Source organism: Protomyctophum parallelum (assembly GCF_964188405.1).
Source record: "Protomyctophum parallelum genome assembly, chromosome: 14".
NCBI lineage: Eukaryota > Metazoa > Chordata > Actinopteri > Myctophiformes > Myctophidae > Protomyctophum > Protomyctophum parallelum.
In genome coordinates, this window is record NC_139709.1 from 30451249 (window position 1) to 30466692 (window position 15444).

General features: G+C 41.0%; 1 protein-coding gene across 1 annotated transcript in view; it reads right to left on the bottom strand.

Annotated features, from left to right (window-relative positions):
* kif1ab (kinesin family member 1Ab) overlaps positions 1 to 10003 on the bottom strand; it is a 48117-nt gene extending 38114 nt beyond the window's left edge. Inside the window, exons 1-7 of the mRNA XM_083781398.1 lie at positions 9842 to 10003; positions 8202 to 8373; positions 4886 to 4959; positions 3911 to 4090; positions 3706 to 3774; positions 3376 to 3554; positions 1485 to 1596 (exon numbers count right to left, since the gene is read on the bottom strand). Of these exons, the coding sequence (XP_083637524.1) occupies positions 1485 to 1596; positions 3376 to 3554; positions 3706 to 3774; positions 3911 to 4090; positions 4886 to 4959; positions 8202 to 8307 (720 nt within the window). The 5' untranslated portion in view covers positions 8308 to 8373; positions 9842 to 10003. The remainder of the gene's footprint in view (positions 1 to 1484; positions 1597 to 3375; positions 3555 to 3705; positions 3775 to 3910; positions 4091 to 4885; positions 4960 to 8201; positions 8374 to 9841) is intronic.
* Positions 10004 to 15444: the final 5441 nt, after the last annotated feature.

Consider the following 15444-nt stretch of genomic DNA (forward strand, 5'->3'; position numbering starts at 1 on the left):
CAACCCCACTGGAGTTGCAGGCAGCCTATTTATTGCCCCACGGAATGTGGACAGTTCTTCTCTCTCCCTGATGAGAGCACATGTCCAGATCACCTAATACATCCCCAATCTTGATCATAATCTCGTCCATTCATAATTGGACAGTACAGTACTACAAGACATAATGTGATTATGCATTCATTTAAAAACACCCTCATGCATGCAGGTAACAACACACAGATGGCCTCAAACCGCTTATTAAAAGTGATAAAAACCATCAAAGCAATCTGCGTCAGAGACGCTACACTTAATCAGATTTTATGCAATAGTATTTAGTTGTGCTATTCAGACCTCCACTGATTCATGACAGGAATATAAATGGATCAGTTATATCATTTCGACTTCATTTTTCTGTACAAAGCAGACTGCGGCACTGCACTAGTTTATTTAGTTTTTATTTATTTTTATGTGATAGGGAGCAATGCTATAGTACAATTATCTCATAGGCTTCTGGTTTCAGAGCTTTCTGCTGTTTATGGAGCTATCTCTGTGTATTTCCAGGTTTCTGGGTAGAAAAGAAATACGATATTTGGCGTTTACTCATTACATATTAGCTCAATGTGTTTGATTTCATATTTGTATTAGTGAGACGTGGTTTCCTCAGCTGTTCTTTCATTGCTGACGAGTAGAGAGACAGGCTCCACCGCTTCCGTGTTTACCTCGGTTTTACTGGTTCTCTTCGTCTCGAAACAGACATTTCTCCGCCAAAAGCAACGTGCATGTGAGTGTGTGTATGTATGTGTCCGTGTGTGTCCATGTGTGTATACACCGCGCGCACACACACACACACACACACACACACACACACACACACACACACACACACACACACACACACACACACACACACACACACACACACACACACAGCTGATAGCTCCCAGCGCTGTGTGTCCCCAGCAGATCAAACACAGCAGTCTTTGATCTGCTGGGGAAATACTCTCTAAAACCTTGAAATGTGTTTTACTTGTGAGCCACAGGTCAGCTCTCTGTGGCGTTGACTCAGAATATAATGATATGTGCGCTGCACTCTGCCCCCTCCTCCCACAACAACGGATAACCACGCCTACATTTTATGTTTCTTTTCATTTCTCAATTCTGATAAAATAAATGATGGGGGGGGAATCCATTTGAGGTGTGACACAGTTTTGCTTACGCCGTATTTTATACTTCGTCGAATATTAACGGCGTCACTCAAAAAACGTGAAAATAGCTAACCTAAAATCTCACAGTGCATCCCAAAGCAACACCCTGTGAGCTGATACTAATCTTTTTTTGCTATTTGTGAAAATAATGTTTGACTATAGTGGCAAAATAGGGACACCATGTTGAAAGTGGTTACTGCCATCTTTGCCTCTGAGAATCATAAGTGAAAAACACATTTCAATGTTTTAGACTAGAGAGTATTTTAAGAAGCTCCCATTGGACTTGCACTCTCACTGTACCTTTTCTGAAGTGTTGTCACTATCCATGTCATGTTTCTTTTGGGTGAAGATAATGTTGAAGACGGCATGGGATCGGCTGCTTGTCTCGTTCATGTTGGTGGCTGCCACCGTCCTGGGGGAGAGCGGAAACGTATTGCGTTGTACACATTGCACGAAATCTGTTTCACTAACGGTTAGCAGGCCAGGGGTGCCCAAAAGGTAGATTGCGATCTACCAGTAGATCACAAAGGCTGTGCAGGTAGATCACATGGCATGGTCCTAAAATTTTATTTAAATGTTTTTGCATCTGCCACTTGAATTAAGGTGACTTAATTGATTGACATCTAAAAGGGCCTGTCAGCTCAAACACGCAATGCAATACTTTGTTTTCAAGAGTGTTGTACACAAACATCAGCATTACAAAGTTATATACAAAAAAACGTACCAATTCAATTTTTTCCCTCTATTTCCAAAGCCCCCTCATGTACATTTTTAAACAAATATCAGCGATGGGATCATAATTTTTTGGTGGTAGATCTCGCTGAGCCTGTCATTTTGAAAGTGGCTCTCAAGTCAAAAAGGTGTGGTCACCCCTCTAACCTATATTCATCATCTATCCATTCATTTAAAACCCAGCTTTTGTCATCCACCCATCCCAGCAATGATCAATCATCCACCCATCCCAGCAATGATCAATCATTCATTCAATCAATCAATCAATCAATCAATCAATCAATCAATCAATCAATCAACCAATCAATCAATCAATCAATCAATCAATCAATCAATCAGCAATTTCATATAATCATGCCACTATTACTGTAAATCACACAACTTTCCCTAAACACAGCTTATCAGACCAATTATGACATGGCTTTGATTTCTGCTCATGATGTACAACTGAGTATTCCAAGATCTCTCTTGGTGGTGTCCACTGCTTCACCATCCCCAGAAAGTCCCAACTTCTTGCGATTGCAGCATGCCTAACAGTTCTGGGGTGAGAAGTCACCCCAGAACCATCATTGGGGTTGAGCCCAAAAGATCTACATTGTGTTCCCCGTCTTCCTCGAAAAGCCAAGCCCCAAGGAACCAGGGTTCAAACTTGACCTAGTTATAGCTTAAGTGGCTTTTCAGTCAAGCCATTTAAACTATTATGTTCAAGAATTTAATGTGAGGTGGTGCAACTGGCTCCAGATCTACTGTAAGTTGGCCCTTTCCAACTCTTCATCTTCTCTTTATCAATTCCTTTCATCTCCTGTCGGTTCAGATTCCATATATTTTAACTTGTTTGGAATTATGGAATTGTACATCAGCAGACAGGGTATGCATGGGGCTGCATGTTGAGGACAAAGATACAACATAATTGTATATGGACATGCAAATGCATATTTACAAATTTCTAATTTTGCTTATTATTTATTGCTGAATATTTATTTATTACTCATTTTCTCTGTTGTTGTTGTTGTTTTGTCCTTCATTTTACACTTGATAATTGTACACTGGTATTAATATTAAAAAAATATATATGATATTAAACAATTCAATGGAAAAACAACTCTCTACCCATTTTTCTCTGTACTAGGTATTAAAGGTATATTCAGTGATTTCACTAAAAAAACCTTAGGTTTAGTTTTTGGCCTGGGACCCAGCCTTTCGTCCAATCAGGATAGTCAAAAACGGAACCTAAGGTTTTTTGACCCCCAGGGGTTAACTGGGGACAGGGAGGAACTCCTTATATGGTCAGCGCACTCTATAGTAGGGAGGATTATCACAACAAAACAAAAAAATAAGTGATATTTGAATTAAGTGAAATCACTGAATATACCTTTAACAAAGGTCTCCCTTTTCCCTTTTTCCATAATGTTATATAATGGTCAAAAACTGTTAAAGAGATGCAGCCATCCACTGTTACCTGGCCTTGTTTCCTGACTCCATCAGGTACTGGATGTCAATGTAGGATGTGACGGCTAGTTTGGACAAATCCTCTACGTACGGTCCCATCAGGGGATGTTCTCTCACACGTAGGTTCCCTTTGTTTTTGGGGTTCAGCAGGTCCCGCACACGCTCACAATAGATCTCCATGTAGCTCACCTAGTGGGTGAAAGAGTCATTATGATCATGGGCGACTACTCACAGGAAGAAATAGGCATTATGTCCTAGTCGGTGACTTAGAAACCCCTCCAGAAGTATAAAGCAAAATGCACACGATGTGAATATGGATAAAGAGTTTGACACCACTCACCTCCACAGAATAGGACTTAGAGTTGTCATTGCAGCTATTATTAATCTTGGTAAAAAGGTCCTCGCACAGCTGAAAAACAAGTGATCATTATGGTGCTGTAGCTATTTCCATCTTGTTTTGTTTTTTATCCTTTTCATTTGCACAACTATCAGATATAATCTTCAGTGACATAAGGTGATTATAAAAAGAATATGCTTTGTGTTACCAGAGGGATGATTCCTTCCTGGTCCTTTTCCTGTCGTCCCATCATAGTGTAGCTCTTTCCAGATCCGGTCTGGCCGTAAGCAAAAATACACACATTGTATCCTTCAAAGGCATGGAGAAGCATCTCTTCTCCGATGTCCTTGTACACCTGCACCTGGGATGCATAGTTGATGTCCTGAGGCTGCAGGGAGAGAAAATAGATACAAGATTAAAGATGGAGTGCCGTCATTTTTCACTTTTTCTGTTTTGCATGTGTCTATGGAGTTAACATTACTCTAATAGACCCCCAGGTGTGGTTATAATATTCAAATTGGTATTCAATTTTTGGTTTCTTCCAGAAAGCTGAAAGCCTTTTGAGTCAAAATCGAAATACACCACTTTAGTCAAAACCCTAACCTCTCCCCTAACCCCTGCCCATTATCAACAACAGCTTACGTTCAGGTGGGTGGTGCTAAGGTGAAAACCAGGTATACTTAAAGGGAAATTCCGGACCAGCAGTTTTTTTTTTATCAATACATTGATAAAACAAAATCTCCATGCCGAGCCGTTCCATACATATTTACCAGATTTACCCGCCATGCGAGTCAAACGGTAAATCTCTTCTTCTATCGCACAAAGATTTATGTTGTAGAAAATTATGTGGAAAATAAGTCCACACAATGTTGTCGCTCTGTGGCTTCCGCCTAGACCAGAACAGCATTCGGCCCCGCCCGCCTGCCAGCACCCTATATAATTTATTTATTTATTATTAACAGTGGTTCACATACACATTATCAACAGAATTCAGCAATTCTGCAGAATTCTCCTTTAATGAACTGGTGGGTTCAAATACTGCAGTTCCTCTGTTCTATGAAACATTATACATTATTTTGAGACGTTGCATTCTGACAATATTCTTTGTCATGTAACTGTTAGGTACAGTTTGAAAAAAAAGATCAACGCAAACCAAAAAGCATTACACCTAAATTCAACTCACCGTTGTGTGTGACCAGTATGAGTAATCAAAGTTGAAACTCTTGTTCTCTTTTGGCTGTTTGGGGTTCAGGATTGCTAAAATGACACAAAGAAAGGCAAGCACATATTAGAGGCATCAGCAAAATGATTGCCTTTCATGGCTATAATTTAAGCAACACTAGGTTTATGGCTAATTTAATATGATGAGGTACAGTAGCCTACTATATGCATTTATTAGCCTTACAGAGAGTATTGTATAATTGGTTTCTCCCTGGGGTCCACATAAAACACAATATTCTCTGCAGAATATTGTGACATCTTGGCACCCACTTTTGGGTCCTGACCCACTAGTTGAGAAACACAATTATAGAGCCTAATTCATTTGCCGGTGGCCAGAAATATGCTGTTATACAGCCTGTAAATTCTTCATTAAATATTAAGAACCCAGTAAAGTCAAATTACACATTTCTAACTCAGAGAGTGATTGATATAGGCACAAATTGACCCTTATGGGTGTACCTGACTACATCATTACATTCTCATAGTTATATGAACACTGTGTGTGGCAGCAGAGAAAGCAAACTGCCGCTAACAGCATGGTAACAGCATGAATCCTCCAATCTCATTTCGATACAATCTTTCTTTTATGCCAGAGGTGAAGGTAGGAATGAATAGGGCCACTACAGAGGTTCACACACACATACAGTACGCACGCACGCGCACACACACACAAAGCCTCAGGGTAGAAGCAGAAGCTCATTTGGCTTCAAGCTGATCGACTGCAATGCAATGCATCATCATGTGGAAAATGAAAGTACAGTAGTGGTGGGCTGGATCATTTCAGACAAGATTGATAAAGTCTGTACACTGCTGGGAAATATATAGTTTGAACACAACGCAGCAAGAAGAATGAAGATGAATTGTTAAACACTGGAAATGATGCACCTTATGTTGATCAAGTCACAAGATGAAACAATTGAAGCCATAACTACAAAAACCCTATTATCAATCCTAGCGTCCCCACTGTGAGACTGTGAGCTTGGTATTTTTGCATTTACAGTACATGGTTAAATTGCAGCTTCTTCGACACAAGAATGAGGTCATCAAAACACAGGCTCAGGGCTTCCAGAGTGGTACAAGAAATATGCCATGAGTCTTTATCTCTCCCCCTCATCCCTCACACATGCATGCATACTCCCGTCAGCTGACCCGTGTCTGGGCGCATCAGGCAGAAACAAGGAGGCCTTTTGCTCGCTGCAGCTTGAGAGATGAGAGGCAAACGCTTAGAGGTCACTACATCACGCACGCACGCACGCACGCGTCGCACACTGACAGGCTACAGAAGCCAGCCCTGACAGAAGCCCTTGTTTGTTTTCTCTGGCTGACTGATACATGGTGGCTGCATGCCCCACTGTCTGTTTCTGTGAGGCAAACCTCCCAACACAAGTAAGACAAGACAAGTAAATGTGGTGGAACATGTTGAAGGGGCTTCAATATAAATCAGTGATATGTACAAAATTGAACATGACTGTGAACTTGTCAACGATTTGATTTTACCTTCGTAATGCTCTCATCTCTCACACTAATGGCTGCTTTATCAAATTCTATCAATAATTAAGATGAACCTGCGTGAAGGGTGGTACAGGTTAGCATACTGGAGTCTTACATGTACAGTAAATGCTCCCACCACGACAAGGAGTCATCAATATAGATGTTGTTGTTTGTGGTATATTTACGTCCCACATCAAATCCAATGCTTCCCTGTATATTTACATCTTTAGGTCTTTATAGTGGTTTATGATACATCGTGGCTGTAATGCAACAATGCAACATGCATTATTGGTTGCTAGCAGTAAACAGGCCCTGTTGCCTTGACCAAGATGGCTGCTCCATAGATTTCTGTGTAAACAGCGATCGTAAAACGTTTCTCAGATTGAGGTGTGTTAAAACCGGGATGTAAGCGGCTCAGTACCAAGTCATCACTACATCGCAGTTACAATATTAACACTGCAGATTATTTAAATTTGTAATTCATCTCTTAACTAAACAACCATGCAACAGATTACATGATCAGAGTTGTCAGAGTTCAGATAACTGGTCTGGTTTTAGCTGTGAGAACTAGAATTTGTTTAACTTGTTTAACTTAATTTGTTTAACTTGTTTAACTAGAATTGACTGACTGCATATTGACTACAATAAGGCCTACTTTTATTTTGTTGTTATTGGCGTGAATGACTAAGCTCTTTGACCATAAATGCAAAGTTAACTAGAAAAAGTGCCCTTCTGGGCACAAGTCTCCACCAGGAGGATAGGAGTGTGTGTGATGTTTGGCAAAATGCGTCTCGATCACATGACTACAGAGATCATATGTACCGACTTGGTGAGATTCGGATGAAATCGACTTATATAAACAATTTGTTTTGCAGAAATTGGCCTCATGGTGGTGCTATAACTGGCAGATGTGGAGTGATGCAGGGAAGAGATGTTTTTGAGAGTGTGCATGCAAAGTTGTATACACAGATCGATGCAGTTATAGGTAAAACAGGAATTGCCCTGTTATAGCGCCACCGTGAGGCTGATTTGGGGGGGAAATGAGTGGCATGTCATCCTCTGCCTTGTGGAAATGTGCGTGTACAACTGTGATTTGTGGCATTTTGTTCAAAATGGACCAATCATGTGAGCTTTGGAAGCCAATCTTAGCCAATCAGGATGGAAGATGGGAAATGGTGCAGATCCGTGTTGATCATATGACTATGGAGATAGTGTATACCGAATTTTGTGATGTATGGATAAAACGTGTATGAGTAATCTACAGAAATGTGTTTTGCCAAAATCTGCCTCATGGTGGCGCTATAACAGGCCGGGGGAATATTTGGGGCCGAGGTTCGTCGTTGGCATCCAGGGAGTGTGTGTGCACAGGAGACAATAAAGGCTCATACATACTCCAGTTTTTGGTGATAGGTTATCACCGTTTTAGGTGATAGCTTATCACCTAAAACGGTGGTGATGTCCTTAAGGATTGACACCGCCTCCCTGTGGTTTACCCAACTTCTAGACCAATCAGTGAACGGGGAGTGAAAAGACTTGTCTGATAGTAAAAACAGAGAGATGGGTCTGTGTCCGCGGTGATAGCTGATCATCACCGCGACTGACGTAATGGTGTAGTTTTCCAACCCTTTAAAAACTACACCGCGGTGATAAGCGATCACCAAAAACTGGAGTATGTATAAGCCTTTAATGGTGCCAATAATTCACACAAAGCCTCTGGCTAGGGGGCCGGGGCCTCTAAGGGCCTGCTAGGTCTGTGCAGTAATCTATCCCCTGATCATCATACTTACTTGTTGTGTTCCCTGTCATCTGAATGATGCACTTGCTGTCCTTGCCCGTCTCTCTGGAGTTGAAGGGCCTGACCCTCACCGCCACCTTGACCGAAGCCCCCGACATACTGCTGCTGGAAGGGGGGCACTGTCACTATAACAATGGGGAGCTGCTTTACTCTGGCACACACACCTGGAGAAATATAGACACATGGAATGTTAGGCTGGTGGTCAACTGTCCACCGGTCTAATCTCATACCGTCACCAGTAATGGACTATTGGGTCATATAGCCTAGACTGCATGACATACAGTATCTATAAGAGAAGAGACATGCTTTGTATTGCACTATAGCCATACATAATTCCTCATTCTGTGCTACTCTTATTATGCACAAAACTGAAGGTGGTAGTCTTTACTGTAGGTCTAATCAGTTTCACAATAGGCCATAGTTTTTTAGCTGGTAGGCCTATAAAGCTGCATTGTGTTTCAGCCCAGCAGTCTATAGGCTACTTGTCTTTCAGTTTATTTCCAGCCTCCACGGGCACAGACCACAGTTTTGCTGACAGAAATAGGCAAATATATTTGTTTATAGACCTGATTATTTCAAACGAGTATAGCCTACCTAAACTGTTGGATTCACCAGCTTTGATCTCCATTATTATCTTTTTTTAAACATAATATAATTGAGCTAAAACAGAAGAGCCGAAAGATGCGGTGTTGTTGCTATTAGCCTTAACTACTGAAATGGCCGCTTATTCTAGTATTCGCACGGTCCCTTTCCTCATATGGCGGCGGATGGATGAGGCTATGCGATGTAATGCAATCTCTGCTGCACCTTCACGGAGGCTGCGAGTCTGTGACGTCGCTACTCCTCTTTTGATAAACAACGATTTGTGTGCGTTTGTCGTGACTCGTGACAAATGAATAACGTCGACTTTCAACGCCGTACAGCTTTATAGATAAGGTGCGAAAAGCTACATTTTACAAACGCTAAATCAAAACCACTATCACTGTATGCGATACTGGGTTTGTTACCATGCACTGTAAATGCGATGGTGTTTGGCAAACAATTACATGGATTCGTTTGACTCCTATAATTATCTTGCACATACTAGGCTATGCTAGTGACCAGCTGGCTTCCCCGAAAAAGAAAGGGTAAAAGACAAGACACACTGCATGGCGAAAGTAAATATTGTCACCTCCATCTTGTGTTGCCTGCCGCACCTCAAAGAGGCAGCAACGCAGCAGCAGCAGCTGAACAGGCCACTAGTGTTTAACCATTCTCACTGTAGCCTGGACTTAAATGCCACTTATTAACCAAATCAGTTACATCAACACTGCAACAGAAAGGAAGCTACAGCTGCATGGCAAACCTGGATTATATTTGCATAGAGTACAAGCAATTTAAAGAGAATACCACAACCATTCTCATGTTGATGATAAATAATGATGAACCTGGACATTAGATAAGGTACAAGAACCCTGTGTAATCAACATGTCGCAGTGCCCTTATTCTCATGTTGTTTATCTGAGGGCCTCAAAATGGCCAACAACACACTGTCCATCCCAAAGAGTACCACCCCATTGCTGCCTCTGTTGCTGCGCCATGCCATGAAAAAACAACAGCATCATCAGAATGGAAACAAGGTGCTGGTCTTACCTCACACTCGACAACAGCAGAGGCTGAGTCCTCTGCCCGAGCTTAGCCCAAACGTTCCTGTGTCTTGCTTCCTCCCGTCTATTGTGTTCCCTGATATGTTTGTTGTTTCGCTCGCTCCTTGATCAGCTAACAGCATCCCTTAGTTCATCCATGCATGTAGAATGCACCCCTGGCAAGAGAGAGGGGACAGAATGAGAGAGAGAGATAGAGAGAGACAGTGAGAGAAATAGAGAGAGAGAGAGAGAGAGAGAGAGAGAGAGAGAGAGAGAGAGAGAGAAGGGTGGGCCAGAGCCTGGCACACAGTGGTGCGTCAGTCACAGAAAAAGAGAGAGGGAGGTAGGGTAGGGAGGAGCAAGGTTTGGATGAATAAATACAGTATAATAGATGGATGGATGGATGCAGGAGGTGCTGAGCTTTTGAGAGAGGCCTCAGTCAGTGTGACGGGAAAATGGCCGCACAGGCCGAGTCAGGGATGCTATCGTAGGCAGCGATGACATCAGCAGCAGCATCATCATCATGTGGGGAGGCAGCCAGACAGCGATGCAGCACCCTGAGATGAAGCAGGGAGTGATGGAGGACATGGAGGGAGGGAGAGAGACAGGCAGAGGGGGGGGGACCAGGATGAGAATGCAGGCTATAGTAGACAGTATCAGGAAAGGAGGGAGGGATGGAAAGAAAACAAGAGGAGAAAAAAAGGATGGTGAGGGCAGGAAAGAAAAGGTGTGTGCTACTGAATGCAGAGAGAATGGAAGAGGCTGGGGGAGAAATGGAGAGAATGGAAAGGAGACCGCTGCCAGGCACCCGAGGGAGCCCCATCATGGTAAACAAACAACCCGAGAGGGGCCGAGAGTCCAAGACACATCAGATTAGCTGCAGTTAGCCTGTGTCCTTTGTTTCATATAGTAAGCAGTCCACCACCCCAGGTGTTTTCTGTGTAGAGGCTGGTGGCTGGATAGCTGAGAGGAAGCCATATAGGAGGCACAGAATTAGAGACGATTTCAGCAGGATTTGATATCGTCCAGAAGGAGAACTTGTTGTTTGAGAAACAAGGGTCTGAGCAAAAACACTGTCGTCCACACATTCACCCACTTTATAACCAACTCACTGTTTCAATGAAAGATTGTCCCTTGCACTGATAATTGATAATATAATATAATCATTTAGGTCTGCAGACCAAATGTCACCCATGACATTTTATCGAATAAGCATTTAGTATTTAGTACAGAGCATTCAAGGCCTATACGGCTGTAGCACTGTAGCAGGGAATGAGACTGGGTACGTTTGCATTGTGGGATGTCACTAACTAACCACCCTGCCACCTCCACATGATATGGAAGGTATACATTTAAGTTAAGAAAATAGGGTAACACGTTTTAGTTCAACTCAAGGATGATATGTATCAATAATGTGCAGGGTAATAGCAAGGCAATAGAAAAGTGAAACATAAAAGTCTTCCCAGACTCCTGCAGTGGGTTCTTCAAGGGGTACAGAGCACAATGAGAAGGATCGAGGAAGAGAGAATGGAAAGGAGTCTATTCATTTTCCTTTGAAACTGCTCCCAAACAAGGCAAACTACAGTGATTCCAACCATAAGTCTCCCTGCAATAAGACTGATAGGTGATTGGTCAATTGATTAATGCCTCATAATTGGGACTATAGCACTACAAACAGCACTTCCTATAACTCTAGAATCCTTTCAACCACATGCATGAACCATAATGCAATTTGGTTCCAGGGACCAGGCCCACCAAGGGCAAAGTTCATGGTTCAAACTATGGTTCTGGAGCTGTCAGATGGAGACAGCAGTACTTAAAATCACTAGCTGGTCAAGCACAAGTTTATTTAGTCTCACGTGATGAGTCAGTACAGCAGCTTGTACCTATACCAAAAAGGTCTCTGTCCATGGTGCTGAATAGCCCTGCTGCCTCACATACTGTATTGCACAATGGAATGCATGGAATAATTAGGAATCCCCATAATACTTGGAAATAATGCACCATAACAATCGATGTGCCCACTTACAAAGTTTTTTTTCTTTTTTAATCTAAAGCATTTTACTGTTGCTTTCGCCTTTCGGGATCGAGGAAACCACCTAACTCCATTTTTGAGGTTTTTGATATTTTTGCATAGATCAGTGCTATTGAACACCCTTTACATCTGTGTGTTGTTTCGAAAATATTGAACCTAGCTAACTCCACCACCTCTCCCCCTCTCATGCAAGTAATCAACAATATATAAAGTCACAACACCAACTTTGATGAGGCAGTATTGCTTTGTTTTCAAAATACACAGTTTTCTACATTTCCTGGAAATACAGTATATATCTTTTTCATTTTCAGACAAATGAACATTTTGGAGTTATGTGGTTTCTTCCCGACAGAAGATATATATATATATATATATATATATATATATATATATATATATATATATATATATATATATATATATATATATATTATGTTATTTATTATGCATAAACAGTACATATATTCTGAATGATCAACCTCTACCTGTTTTTATTATCAGAAAAACATCATTGCACTGAAAAAGGGAGGAGTATGTCAGTACTATGATGATGATGTTATTCTGTCATGTGTAAAAGAACCAACCTCCAATAAGCAAAAGACAGTTTTGATCACCATCTGCTGGACAGCCTGCACACATGCAGTGAGCGTTACAATGCATGTCAATCCCTACAGTGGCACTTCTCAGTGATAGTGCCAGTATTTACAATTTTTCACTATTGTTGTTAACACACAAAAAGTGAAAATTCGGCACAATTTGCATAAACTCAACTTCATGTATTTAATCGTTTGACACAATTTGCACTACTTCACACTCCCTTATCTGCATTAGACTCTGACTTTCCTTCTTTACACTCATCAATTACACATCACCTTGTTGTCCAAAGACCACTTCTCCTATGAAATCTCAAAGCATCAACCTACAACACACAACTATTCAAATCTCTACAGTATACTGTAACAAAATATATATACTTTTTTTGGCTGCATATTTTTTTTGTATGCATATGTTTTATGTTAAATGGGGGAATGGCTCAAAGAGTAATTCATTTATATGGTGTGATGTATTTCTATATTGTGTTTTCAATGTTTCACTTCAGTGTGCTTGGTAGAGTTCAGCAAATGCTTAGTTGTGTGTACTCAATGAATGGTACGTGTGTGTCATTTGAAAATATGGCTGTGTGTAACAAATGAAAACACAAGTTCCATTTTGGCAACAGTTAAAAGATGGCAAAGAGTCATCTTGCAAAATAAGTGTCAGGGTTTAGCCTTTTGTGTGTGAGGTTTTCAGTTTTGTGTGTGCGGTAACCCTGGCCTGGTAACCCTGGCATGGCGGACATTTTCAAATAAATTAAAAAATAACTAAAAAGCAAGTTCATAATATATTTCCGTTATCCGTCATACAGCAAAGTATGTTTATAGTGCTGAAGTGGTTAATCATTACATATTGTATTTGTTGATGTTAGTTATGTTTGTATATTTGATCTCATTTGAACTGATTTAATTTGTTTGTAATCTCAGTCACCCTGATTTCTCAGAGAATAAAAGTAAAGTCTAAGGGCTATATGGATGTGAGAAGTTCTGTAAGGTCTCTTGACTCATTTTGACTTTTGTTTCAAGAATCCACAACCACATGACTTTGTGAGCCTGATAGCATAATGAGCCTGATATTTAGCATAATGAGTGTTATACTGTAGCACTTATGGTTCTAATTGGGTTCGCCATGTAGAGTTTACTGTAGATTGATGGAGGTTGGCCATAGTACCCCCAGTTAATGTTAATTACAGTAAGACTCTCCCTGAGCTATGTAGGAATAACCTATTTTAAACTGACATTCAAGCATCACACACTGGCACACTTGCTAGCAAATGTTACACATCACCAGACATAAAAGCAGGTGTCCTATAATCACAAACGTCAACTAGGTAAATGTTAGTATGTACACCCCCCCCCCCCCCCCCCTCTCTCTCTCTCTCTTCCACCCCAATCCTCTCTACTCTCGTTGGTGAAATTTGAATGTTCCTCTCTGTAGTACAAAGGCCAATGTGAAGTAAACAGCACTGGGTCTCATGTATTTAGCCAGTGTAATTATTGACTATATTGGACAGGGAGAGAGCCATCTCTACTCAGTCTTCTTGTGGCATAACAGCTGAAGAAAAAACAGACAAAGCAAGCTGTGAAACTAACAACACTAGATGTTCAATTACTCCACTAAGCCAATAATTAATCCTAATTCATACTTTGTTGTATGACAATGTAGCCCACTGAATTTAACCTATATATTTTCAGCTGGGTCACACTTTTCGAGGAGTGACACGGTCATAGGCTACTTGAAAAGTATGACTAAATAACTTTCCACTGCCAATCAATAGATATTTAGATTTAATTGAAATAAACAGAATCAAATCCAATTTAATTCAAGATAAATTAATCCAAATAAGTATAATTCAGGATGTTTTACATTAATTTGTCCACATTCTGCATGGAAAGGAGTAGTGTTTTGAGGAACAATATTTCTAATCTAGGTCAAACAGCTTTGTAGAACTAAGAGGGGCCTCTTAGTTATAGGTGTATACTGACCACCTGACTAGGAGGAAAAACAACATGTCTTATGGACATTGAGAGAGACAGGAAACTGTTGCAGAGAGGGGAAAGGACATGCAATACCATGTGTTGCATGTCCTTTCCCCTCTCTGCATCTCCAGTTGGAATCGAACTGCAGAATGTTTGATTTGGCAATTTTGGCTTGATGGTCAACACACTAGGCCTATCGGTCATTAACTGGCACATTCCCTGGATCAATAAAACATTAAAAAAATATCAAAGGTATTCTGTTCTAGTGTGTAAAAAAGAGAGAGAGCCATTGTGCTTATAGAGAGATGTGTACGTGTGTGTTTGTGCACGTCTGTTTGCCTGCATGTCCTCTCAGCCAATCTGCTCTCTCGGAGAGGGAAGACTCCTCTTTGATATCCTGAACTGCACTGGCTCATGGGGTGGGAAAAAATTAACAAACCATGTCCCATGTCTCTCACTAGACTACAACCCCAAACTAACCAGAACTGGTTCTGAGTTGTCAATAAAAGTCACTTAAGGGGTGAGTGTGATATGCATGCCAGTGTGTTTTTAATAATCGCTACAGACAAGTCAATGAAGAGTATAGCATCCATTAATAGGTTGAAGAATAACAGCATTCATTAATAAATGGGTTGAGGCAAGAAATGTGCCCAATGTTGCTATACTCAAACCCTTACACCTGCCCTCATCATCATCATGATAACTATTAGTCCCAAATGGGTTTTTTTTGGTCTTCTTCTTCTTTTTTTTCTAATTCTATTTTAGTTTAAGATTAAAACACATTGCTTGTGACAAAATATCCTGACGGAGTGATGGGCCTCATATTACACAGCCTTTAGTTAAATGAGTGACGTATAGCCTGGCTTCAACGCCCCATGGCCTAGAGGTCAAAGACCTGTTTGTCTTAAAATCTCCTCTAAAAACTCAGTCAAATTCAGTCCCCTCTTCTGCTCGGTGACAATCTCATCACTCAACGGTTTCGCAGGAGCGAGGACCCCAGCC